Source organism: Nesoenas mayeri, assembly GCF_963082525.1.
Source record: "Nesoenas mayeri genome assembly, chromosome: 15".
Lineage (NCBI taxonomy): Eukaryota > Metazoa > Chordata > Aves > Columbiformes > Columbidae > Nesoenas > Nesoenas mayeri.
Genome location: NC_137559.1, coordinates 3232424 through 3245100, shown reverse-complemented (window position 1 = coordinate 3245100; position 12677 = coordinate 3232424). Strand labels below are relative to the sequence as shown.

Below are 12677 nucleotides of genomic sequence, written 5' to 3'. Positions count from 1 at the left end.
CTAAATAAACACTCCTGGAATATATTCAGGATATCTGCAGGGTGCACATTTACTAGTTAATCTTGTTTCCCCATATATTTAGAAGAGTCGAAATAACAGCTTGTTTGAGGACAGAGGCTACATGATTAAGAAAGACTTTACAGCTCAGTCTCTTTTTCTTAGGGTACAAGTCTCAGAAGACTTTTGGAGGAGAGGGGAAATGCCCATTTTCATGGTTTTTAAAGCACAAACTGAGTTGAAATGTGGGGTTGGGGTTTTTTTGCTTAGCATTTGGGTTTAGTTGATTATTCTTAGATGGGCACAAAATGGTAACCAGTCAGAATGAAGGAAATGGGCACTTTCTGTTCAGAGGGAGATGGAGTAGCGTGAGCTGCAGCAGCCATGCAGTGCCCCTACCTCCACTAATATCATATTGTTTAGCCATATGTGTCCACACCGAACAGCAACAGATGGTGCTTACAGATTTAAATCCCTCAAGGCAGACATAACAAGTGCCTAAGAAACACACCTGGCCAGAAAGCAAATATTTAAAACTACAAAGACATTTCAGCACAGAAGTGTATACTCCTCTCTTTAGAGCATACAAAAGCAGAGCTTAATAAATAGTAATTCCTACTTCAGCAAGCACTTACACTTTGTTTCCTCATTTGCTACCACATACCGTGTGGAAGGGATGATAAATACGACTTTTACCACCGTAACGAATATTCACATTCTCAAAAGAGATCATTGCTTCTTTCTTTCCTTTAAGAGAATTACTTTTCCTTGCTGCTAACATCCAAGAAATCATTGCAGGGGATGGTCATTCCAACCCTCTTCAGGGTGAGAAGGACCTCAGGCTAGAACTGCTCAACTTCTCATACACCAAGATGAAGTTTAGGAAAGTAACACATAGGGCACAGAACACTGGAAGTTTAATTTCAGCATTATTATCTTTCTTTTGTTCGCTGAAGCCCCAAAGAAGAAATATATGAAGGTTTTTCAACAAAGGATATCTTAAGATCTCATTCCTCTAATGCTGAAGAGCTGCATGGAGGCAAGTTTTCATAACTTGCTTTGTGTGGTAGCAAAATACGTATAGGGACACTTTTAAATCTGTAATTGATAGATAAGCCCAGGGTTAATGGCATAGCCACCAAGGTGACCTGAGGGGACTCTGACAAAGCAATTAGAATAGCGGATTTGCAAGAAAAGAACATGAAGTCATTGTGACAACCTAGGAGAGAAATATTAGCTAGATGCAGATGATACATGTTCAAAACAGAAACCCTAATGTTTTGAGTCAGCTCATCAGTGCCAGAGGGCAGCTGAAAAATTCACTCAGCAAACACATAGAGTGTTTTATAAAATTAGCTAAAAGCAGCCTATTTGCTGAGGGAAATAAACCAGACACAGTGCGGAGAGATTTCTGAGAAAAATCATCCAACAGCAGGTAATTAGAGAGGCTGTGACTGAAGAGGGGATTACTAAAAAGCAAGGGAGATTAAACAAGTTTTCTTGTCAGTTTATAAAAAGCCTCACTCCTATTTCAGAAATGATTTCCTAAGCCAGGTCCACCATACAAATTTTCCTCAGGAGCAGGTGGTTCGTGTGCTAGACCAGGTACGCGGCAAGAACTGGAGGCAGGAATCCTAACAAAGCACTCAGCCCTCACGGCTCTTGCTCATAAAAGATCATTATGTTTTAAATTAAGAAATATGGCATCTGTTGCTTAGGGCTTCCCAGTTTCTCTCACAAAAGAATCCTCTCCAGTTTCTAAACACAGGGAGAATTCTTGTGTGGCATCCATTAGTTTTGAGGTTTTTTGTCTATTGCAGTCCTATAACGAGGTGGATTTTTTGAAATCAGAGTCCCAGAAAATGCAGATTTATTTCCCATTCCATTTTGGTGCGTGTCACAAGCTCAATTCTACAGAAGGCTTGGGAAAGGCTTTTGATTTTTATGTTTTATTTTTGTTAGAAACACCTACATTTCTGTTATACCTTCAACGATGAGCAGACACAACTGTATTTCCAAGTCCATTTCCAAGTGTTATTTCTCTTTTGAGTATCAAGTGCATTTAGACTCAGCAGTGATCCTCACTTCTTGGATGATATCTCAATAGAGAGCTTGGAAAAATAAATAGAAGCTTTCTTTCCAGTGAGGAAGAAATAGTATATTTTCAAGTTTGACATCCTTCCTGTTTTCACTCCCCACAGAAAGGAACAGAGATGGGCTACGCAGCCGAGGGATATGGGATCCATATGAAGATAAGTTTGTAATGAGAGATCATTTTGATTTGTTACGCTGTATTGGTCTTCCTGATTTCATTTTGGTAATCAAGCTATTTTTATAGGATGTCTTGGGAAGAAATTGGAAGAATTAGCAATTACAAACACTCTAGTAAAAAAGGTATCAAAATTCACATATAAATGATTGACAAAGGCGATACTGTGCAGTCTTGGCAACCCACTGGGTTTTATTATGAGTGGTTAGCTCCCCTCTCCTGCTTTTGAAGAAGAAAGAACAATAATAGTTCTTTCTCTGGTGAAAGAGAACTGAAAGAAGATGAACTTGCTGCCAGGAATAAATTGCCTATTTCTGTATTACATTGTACTCCCCATATTTTTGCATAGCGAAAGAGCCTAAAAGATTTTACTATATGTTGTGACATAACAGAGGCTTGTACAGGGCTTTGATTTTCCAACAATGCGGCACTACCATACTTCCCAGTCACATTCATACAACAAAGTGATTCTTTCGTATGGACTGCAGACAGGCTGATATTGAGCAGCAGGTATCATCTGACATAGATAGTAATAATTTTGCATATTTTATATACACTGAGAACCCTCAGGATACTTTGAGCTGGAATAAGCAGAGTTTCCTGTCAGGTGAGTGATACATTGCGATAACTCAGCTTATGCAGCTTCAGGAACAAGCGTTTTTTCCCTAATATGTATTTCATTCTGTATGGTATTTACAGGACTATAAAAGTAAGCTAAATGAAGCTGGGTTGTTTCATCACATGCAATTATTTTCAGGATCAAATCCTATGACTTGGAGGAATGCAAGAGAAGCACAAGCTCATCATCAAAAGATCTGCAAATGGTGCTGTATTTGCAGTCGACAAGCTCTGCTAGGAAAAAAAATAGTAAGTAAAACATTAAAATCTATCTCTTGCAGAAGAGAAACATCACTCGCAAATGTTTTACCTTGTGCAAATCAAATCAAGTGATGTACATGAAGAATAAACACATTTAGAGGGAAGACAAATGAATGAATAGAGTATCTTGACTAGCAATTAGTTTCTATGCCCAAGTACCATCAGTGCAAAATTGATGAGCAAGGTAACCTTTGGCTGCACTTTAGCAAGTTCTTCATTAGTTTTTTGGCTTTTCTTTTCAAATATTTTATTCCTTCAAAGATATGCTGAGAAAAATGGTCCATCCTGTTTGCACCACCAATATATACCATGCAGTGCTATCAGCAGATGCTCTTTCTAGCCAGAAGCAGTACCTGCTTCCCCATATCTGTCTTCCTACACAGGAAAATAAGGAAGAAAAAGGTTTCTTTCCTTCTTTTCAGAGATCAGAAAACCAGACCACTTAGGAATTAAATAACCGAAGGTCACCCTGAAGGTCAATGGCTTTGAGTTGAATCAGTTTGAATAGAAATCAGTATCAAACTTATTTGTGCCTTTGGAAATGTCTCTTGACGTGCCCAGAGGTAGAGGAGGGACACGCTGGTTCCTGGGGGAAAAAAAAGGCGTTGAGACTATTGGAGTCGCCAGATCAAGCTAGGTAGGCTAGGAGATTATCTGTTGGTAGACTGCTCCAGTCTGTAATTGGTTGAGAGGTCTCCTTTGAACATTTGTCTGACATCAGTGGTACTCAAGGCACTGAAGTGTAAGTGCTCATCGATGGGAACGTACATGCCCTGTTTGTTAATGTTCTGCACAAGAGAATTATCCGGGAGAATAGGGAATGTTATAGATCTGTCATTCGTATACGAGTTAGAATTTAATTTAAGCTTTACTTCAGACATTTTCTTTCCACAGATTTTCTTCTTCATTTCGCTTCTGTTGTATCATGTATCTCTATTTCTCACAGATTTGTGCTGCTGAGCCAAACGATAATGATGAAAGCTGCAAAGGAATGCAATGTTTTTTGGCATTACTGCACTACCTGCAGCACTACTTTGAAATAAAATGTCACAATTGAAGGTATGATTGAGTGACTTATCAGTTACTGAAGTCTTCTAAAAGAGTAGGCCTGATATATTTCTTTAATTCCTCCAGGAAAAACAGTTTATAGGTAATCAGCAACAGAACATCGGAAGAAGCGGAGATACAGGATGAAGTGCAGCCCCAGTGCATGTGGACGCAGCCAACACAACCGCAATGTGCGGGGCTGCACAAAGCGCATCCTCAACAACACACATGAGATGTGCCTCTCCCAGTTCACTTCCAGCCTGAGTTTTAGGAACCATAAAACTGTTCCTCACTGGTCAATGGGGAACCACAATCAAATACATCTGCTGTGCTCTACTGGGTTGCATAGGGCATCTCTTGCTATTGAAGAAATGGTCAAACCGATGAAATGCTTAGCACAGATCTATAGCGTTGCTTCAGAATCCAGATTTTAACGTTCTTTTCAATCTTTACGCCATAATTTTCTGCCCTCCATTCAAAAATCGCCTCAGAGAAAAGCAAGGATGGTTATATAGCAGCAATATATTTTGAATTGTCTTCTGCTCTTGGATTCAAACCAGCAGTAAAATGCACTCCGGGAGGAGAGCTGAGGAGTGCTTAATTAGAGAAAGAACGTATGACCGCTCGCTGAAAATGGGCATCTGATGTAGCCTTGGCACTGTCAGAATAACACTGTATCAAACAGCCCTCTGCATAGCAAATCTCAGAGGTGAACTCATTACGGTGCCAGCAGTGGAAGTTGCCATCTTCTGAGAGAGATCAGGCATGACCAGCAGAAACGGATGCAATTGCAGTTAAATTCAAGCATGCGGCATTACTCAAATAAATTTTAAAAAAGCCTACATAAAACATTACCTTCCTATTCATTTGATCTGCTCCACACATCTACCAAAACCACAGTTGTTGCTTTTAGTGATAAAAATAAAACGGAAGTGCACTCCTCCCCAGTGGAGTGACAGAAACAGAAAACGCAGAACCCCATAACGACACTTTTATAATCCTTCTTCAGAGCTGAACTGCACTTTAAACATTTTATTGTTTTTAGTTTTAAAGATCCTTAGGAATAAAGAAAGGCATGCACAAAATAATTTTTCCCCTGAAAAAACGTGTATGAAGGGAATACAAGAGTAAGCAATGCCTGTCCAGGGACCAGCTATTCTGATCTATGTTTAACAGAGAAAAAATAGTAAAAAGAGGAAAACATTTTCTTATAATTTTGGCATCACAGCACAACACCTGGGCTTTATGGGGAAGCCCTACAGCATGGGATGACAGAAGGATTCAAGTTGGAAGGGACCTTAGGATGCCTCTGGTCCAACCTCCTGCTCAAAGCAGGGTCAACCATGAGATCAGATCAGTTTCTTTGGTCCGGTCTTGAACACCGGACACATCATTCCAGATGTAGACTAATAAGTGTCAAATAAAAGGAGGTAATCATGTGCATCAATCTATCGCGTTCATGCTAACGCAGCCCAGGACACCATGAGCCTCTTTTGCTGCCAGGGCACACAGCTGGCTCACGTTCAGCTGCCGTCTACCCAGCTGGCCAAGTTCTTTCCAGCAGAACCACCAGCCAGTCAGTGCCCAGACTGCGTTATTGTAAAAGGTTATTCCTCTCCGAGATGTGGACACTGCATTTGTCCTCGCTCAACTTCATAAGGTTCCTGTTGGCCCATTTCTCAATCTATCTAGGTCCCTCTGAATGGTGGTCCTGCCCTCCAGTGCATCTCAACTGCACCCCAACACCTCCTTTAGATCACTGATAACGATGCTGAACAGGACAAGTTCAACTATATTCCCCTGTCCGCTTGTTAGTGGCTTCAGGCAGACTACAACCGCGTAATCATTAATTATCCCTTGAGCTCAATCACCCAACCAGATGGACACATACACATGGTGATTCACAAAGATGCAGTTACTTGGATGTAACTTCCAAGGCTGCAGTTACTTGGAAGTCCAAGCAGCACAGCAGCACGTATAAGTGAGGACATATGTCAAGATAATTTATTTAGGAACGAGCCAGGCTTAATTTTCCCTAAAAAAACACACACTGAAAATCAAACTTGCAGACTCCTCGGATCTCCTAGAATGAAATGCTAGAAAAATGCTCAAGGGTATCTGAAACCAAGCACAGTGTATTTGAGAGATGGAATACTCACATCACTTCAAGTCGAGCCATTCTGGAGTCATTTCCTCCAAAAGAAATCACTTCACAGGTATAGTCTCCGATGTCACCTGACCACGTCTGGCTGATAACGAGGGTTCCATCACTCTCCACCGTGATCCTGGAACTGCTGGATGGATTTATGACAACACTGTCCTTCTTCCAAACATACCTGAGTATTACAGTGCTTCTGTTAATCATTTACATGAAAAAGGTGAAGTACTCATGTCCAAGTTCTGAAGTCCACCCTTGTCGGCATTTTAAACTAGAACATCGTACTCTGAAGTTAACAGCTGAGGTGCCGGCCCATCTCTGCTAAGACTGCGATAACCTTAGACTGTCATAATCAATAACATCTTAAACTGTTGTGACATGGTTTGCTAGTGCTCATCCATTAAAATATACACATACCAATACGTCACAGATGTGTATGGTCCAGGGTCTTACAGGCAAATATCTCCACATGACATTTTTATGCCCGTATTTCTCTTTCTGAAGTTCTTTCTGCAGTTGACCCTCCTACCACCCTCCAAGCCGTTCCTTGCATTTTCTTTCGCGTTGCTTTCAGACTACGTGAATTTTCATGGTAAATATATTTTCAAATGGTGAGGTCCCTCTAAATGCTCTAGCGCAAACGTTAATCGTTCAGTTAATTCTGTTTTTCTTTGCACAGTTAAAGCAGAATATAACCCCTAGTTATTGGGCTGTTTCCAAGCACATAGGCATATCTCATGTAGCTTTCATGCACCCCAATGTAAACACTTCTGAAATCCTATTCCTTCTCTTTGGCTTTTACTCTCATTAAGTATCAGCTTCTGACAAGTTGGTTTTATTGATAGTGTATTAACCTTGACAGTAAAATCATGGAAGGCTGTATTGAAGTCATGAAGTGGAACATAGCTCATTGTAAATAATACATAAGGCTGAAATGGAAGATGGGATTTATATGATTAATGATACAGTGTACAACCTTATAATGCAGTAATCAGGGGTCTGGTGTTAAAATCTGGGGTCCTGAAACTTCTCACCTAATGCTATTCATATAGCTTATAAAATTAAGCTCAGATAAACCACACAAATAAGAAGTGACACCACCAACCTGATTGAAATTCTGGGATCATGAGTCGCTCCGCATCGCAGAGTGGCTGTGGTTCCTTTGATCACAGTGCTGTCCTCAGGAGGGTGAACAATGAAAGTGCGATCTGAAAGGAACACAAGCCATAGTTCAGGTGAAATTACAGCATTTTGACTGGGGTATTCACTCAGAGAGCAGGCAACCGAACATTTGTCATTCAAAGCAAGCAGGCCATTCCTCTTCAAGTCTTTGCTGTGAAGGCTCCCCTCCATCTCATGTCATTGTGTCGAGAAGAGGTTGTACGTGGCAGGGTGTAGAGGAGCAAAAAGCAGCAGAGGGCACGAGTCTGAGTCGGCAGGGATCTGGGCAGCAAGAGTGCTAAAGCTGGGACAGTTCTCGCTTGGCTGTGCTAAGCATCGGCGGCAACTCCCGCAAGTCATAAGGCAGCAAAAGTACGTTTGGAATGTGTTATGAATGAAACCAAACACACACTGAGTCAGGAAACAAGTCTCAGTGTTTGGAGCGGGGAAAACAACAACAAAACCAAAGAAAATCTGTGCAAAGAAGAATATGGCTGAAAAATATCCAGAAATCGGAAAACTTAAATGTCACCCTACGATCCCGTCAAATCCAGGAAAGAGGTTAAAGAAGGAGGAGCTTCTGGTAGTCTCAATTTTCCATGTAAGCAATATATGCTGTTTACTCAAATGTTTCAGAACATCTTTATTCAAGCACCTCCTGGAGACCCAGAACACAATAATTGCTGTAACTACAGCAACCAGATCTGGTGTGAAAGATCTCTATTATTCTTAACACACAGCAGCAGCGGCAGATAGCATCAGCTGCAGCAGGTACACAACTAGGATGAGTATAGAAGATATGTGGATAATGTTAATCAGTCCCAAATCCCTACAGAGATAATCAGTGTCTACTGAGATCTCATATACACACAAGAAGGAATCATCAGCAAAATCAAAAGCTAACTTTAACAGCACGGAATTTTTAGCATTATTCCTATGTATGCTTATAGCTTTATAATGGCGCTATTGCTACACAAATATTAGGTTATGTTCACTTTTCTTTCCCCCCTCCACTGCAGTACCATGAACAGGAACTATCTTTAATACATATAAATACCATGCTTTTGAGAATTAATAGGAAGAATCTCTTCTACTTGATCCATATACCTGGTTCTCATTCTGTTCACAAAATCCTGACATGTATACCAACTCTATATTGTCAATAAGATACAAATACGATGGCCATATGACACTAGCCGCATAACATTTAGTGCCAGTATTGTTTTCAGGTATTCTCAAGTTCAGAAGACAAAACGTTACTGATTTAATTTGCATGGTTTTGGGATTATCAAATGTCAAATATGCATCACACATCAGCAGCATAATCAGTACTTCAAAGTACAGGAAAGGAGAGAAGGACACAACATTTCTGTATTTATCACCTTCATGATTTTTAACTATTTTAAGTCCCAGCTCAAGGATCATTATTTCCTACCTTTAGTAGCAAAAAAATACACTTAAATTTAACTCACTTCGGAGTAACCTGTTGGATCAGACTCTCGTCCCCAACAGAGGAAATAAAAAAATTAGAGATCAAGAGCAAACGGTGAAGGACAGAATCACTTCATGGGTTGCCCTGCGCCATGCCAATCTGTTCCATGAGAGACTCGCTGAAGTCTGCTGTACTTTGGTTTGGCTTCCAACAGTGCCCAGGACCACAAAGAAATATAAAGGTAGAGGAAAATCACATCCACTCTAAGTGTGGCCACAGCCTTAGTGACAACAAGGGCTGGTCTATATTGCCTGCGGAATCCTGGAGGCAGAAACCAACTGCAAACAGCCCCATCTACAAGTTAACAGGTCTGACTTGCAAGGTGAGATTTGCCAAGACAAAACCTGAGCAAAAGCGTAATCGTGATTGAAGCTCTATTTAAATACACTTCCCTTCACAAAATAGAAAAGTTTATATGCATAATTTTACAAACAAAAAGGGTATTTGTGATAGCTTTCCTAAAATAGACAAATTATTCCTACTAAATCATACAAGTATCTCCATTAACTAGAAAAGTATAATTACTTATGAAAATTTCCTGAGCGTACAACAAAAACTGATTAATACTTGATTCAAGTTAGACTTTAAACAAAGCATTATCCTTACTCCACACTGTCAGCATCACAAAAGCGTTCAGGGCTCCTTCAGAGTTGACTGCACAGCAAGTATAATTGCCGGCATCCTGAAGGAAAACCGGTGTTATCTGAAGCCCTCCAGATTCAAGAAGAATGAAGCGAGGAATCTGAACGGAGCCGCTGGCTAAGATCTGGTTTCCTGAAACACAGAAGGGGAAAACAGCTTGATTAGTGTCACGTAGACGGCACGGATTAAGCGCTGCAATCCTGGCTCTTCCAAAAGGCTATTACAACCCGTCCAGGCCACTGGCTCATTACAGCCCCACAACAAATCCTCTGCTTGCAGAACTAGAGAAATTATGAAATACACGCTAAATGGATCTACAGAACATCAGCAATAGGAATGGGCAAAAACCATGGATTAGAGTTTTCCAGAACAACTTAATAACTGGCTACCTTTCTTCCATGAGATGGCAGGTTTTGGAGCCCCTGACACTTCGCAGGTCAGCACTGCGGTCATGCCCTCTGTAACAGTGGTGTCCTCGGGAGCTTGGATAAACGCTGGTTTAATGTCTAGAATCGAAAATTTAAGAAACTCAATGCATCAGCTATCAGAAAGAGCCTTTACCTATTATCATGGACTACTTTACATCCACTTTTATAGAGCTGATCATGGAGGAGGACATGACAATAATACATGAAAACCTTTCAGCAGTGACTGTAACCTTTCGTTATTCATCTCCAAGGAATTGACTAATTCAGTTTATTACCTACACGGAAAATAAAACTCTATCAGTACTTGAACATGTAAAGTAAGATGGCTCACAGAAGAAGGGAGATAAAGCTCAAAATGAGTGTTCGGGGGGAAGTTGAGAAATCTAGATAAACAAAACTATTTTCTTTCATCTTCATAACAGAGTTCTTTAAGATGAAAAGCAACTTGAGAAAGGCATTAACTTTGAAACTTAAATGTCAGCCAAAAGAATTTAGAACCTGAGCCTCATCCAAGACATTTTCCAAGTTTCTTTCTTCTCTTATTTTCCCCCAGTCACATTTTATTGCATTTTTTTCTGCAGTTTCCTAGATATGTATTGAACTGGGGCTGATCTACCTTCTGAGGTCAGTAGGAATTCTGGTCAGTATGTGTAAACTACTCTTGGGCTAAAAATCACATTCCTGAAGAGGAGTTATAATATTACAGAAATGCCTGTTAGCAATTGCTGTTGCAAGAGACTACTAGGGTTTGTAGTTCTTCCATAGAGAAGAATGTACTTCATTAACAAAATCATTTCATCCGACTTTTTGGTCAAAAAAAAGACATTTAACTTGAACTTTCTTTCCCACTACTAAACATAGTTGTAGACAAAAGACAAATAAAATGATACTATGCACAATCGTGAAGCAGCAGCTCAACCTCAGAACAGAATTACATTTGAGTAGAGCTAAATTGTATAAGTATAAAGGAAGGATGAAAGTATTTCATAATTACCCTTTTAATTTTTTTTTTTTCCTTTTCACTAAGTTCTCCTTTTGTAGCGTAAAACAGGAAAGTTCACCTCAAGTCCCTCATGTCATGGGAAGTTTTTCTACAGGCTTCAGCAGATTGTGTTGAGGCCACAGAGGGTATTTTGGGGGTACCTGACAGCTGGGATGTAAACACTTGATGAAAATCAAGGTCCTGTGAGTCAAACTAAACAAGCACAGAGCAATGGAGAAATGTGATGGACGTGGGGTCACCTACAGAAGCGACAAGACAACGTATCGATCTCCTATCACAGCTTCTTACTCACTGGTCACGTCCAGGTAGGTGTAGGTCTGGATCTCCCCAGCTTTATTACTAGCAAAACACTGGAAGATCCCAGCGTCCTGAGGACGCAGCGCTTGGATCCGCAGCCCACCGCTCAGCAGGACTTTATAGCGGGGGTTTTCCAGCTTGCTGAGGGGAACAGAGTCCTTGTACCAGACCAGGGTGGGAATGGGAACACCTGAAAAATTAAAGAACAAGAATTTTGCTATTAGTCTTCACACAGCAAGTGTATCACAGCATCACAGAATGTCAGGGATTGGAAGGGACCTGGAAAGCTCATCCAGTGCAATCCCCCCATGGAGCAGGAACACCCAGATGAGGTTACACAGGAAGGTGTCCAGGCGGGTTGGAATGTCTGCACAGAAGGAGACTCCACAACCCCCCTGGGCAGCCTGGGCCAGGCTCTGACACCCTCACCAGGAACAAGTTTTTTCTCATATTCAAGTGGAACCTCCTGTGTTCCAGTTTGCACCCATTGCCCCTTGTCCTGTCACTGGTTGTCACCAGAAGAGCCTGGCTCCATCCTCCTGACACTGCCCCTTTCCATATTGATCCCCAGGAATGAGTCCCCCCTCAGTGTCCTCTTGTCCAGCTCCAGAGCCCCAGCTCCCTCAGCCTTTCCTCACATGGGAGATGCTCCACTCCCTGCAGCATCTTTGTTGCCCAAATATGTGATGGTCATATCCCTGGTTTCCCATCCTTCCACACCGATTATTTATATTTTTACAGGCTGCTTTTGATAAATGGAGGCTGCATCTTACATTATCAGTGGTAATAATACACTGCAGAACATTTGGGAATAAAACCAGCAAACAGTGAAAAGGGGAATGTTGAGAAAACATGTTGTCAAATTACTTTCTTCACCCAATCATATTTCATGCTACCACAAAATAAGATTTACAGCAATTTCGTGTTGAAAGCTGGAATCGTGCTACTTCACCAGCAGCAGCGTGGTAATGCAGCAAGTCTGTGAGACTGCTCCATACCAAACAAGATTCTTCTGTGCTGCTGTAGCTAAGATATCAAAATAAAAAGGAAATGACAAATTGCACATAAAAAATGAAGTGCTCACATTATTGTATTCGAGTCCTAATTTGGCAGCTTAGTTGAGCTGATGTACAAACAGCATGTTGCCAACAATGAGATAGCTGTAAATTATTATTATTTTTATTCATTCTGAAGCTTCACCTGTTATTTGAAAAACGCAGACATTAGGAGAAACAAAAATCCTACCCTAGATATATCTTACAGTCCTGTTTATTGCTGTTTTCTTTCATGTGCATGTTCTACAA

The 12677-nt window shown here is 40.8% G+C and overlaps 1 protein-coding gene across 1 annotated transcript in view; it reads right to left on the bottom strand.

The window, feature by feature from the left end:
* Nucleotides 1-12677, bottom strand: part of SDK1 (sidekick cell adhesion molecule 1) — a gene marked incomplete at its 5' end in the record, with an annotated part of 363636 nt that overhangs the window by 124449 nt on the left and 226510 nt on the right. Inside the window, 5 exons of the mRNA XM_080353916.1 lie at nucleotides 6352-6528; nucleotides 7456-7558; nucleotides 9610-9777; nucleotides 10035-10151; nucleotides 11369-11563. Of these exons, the coding sequence (XP_080210042.1) occupies nucleotides 6352-6528; nucleotides 7456-7558; nucleotides 9610-9777; nucleotides 10035-10151; nucleotides 11369-11563 (760 nt within the window). The remainder of the gene's footprint in view (nucleotides 1-6351; nucleotides 6529-7455; nucleotides 7559-9609; nucleotides 9778-10034; nucleotides 10152-11368; nucleotides 11564-12677) is intronic.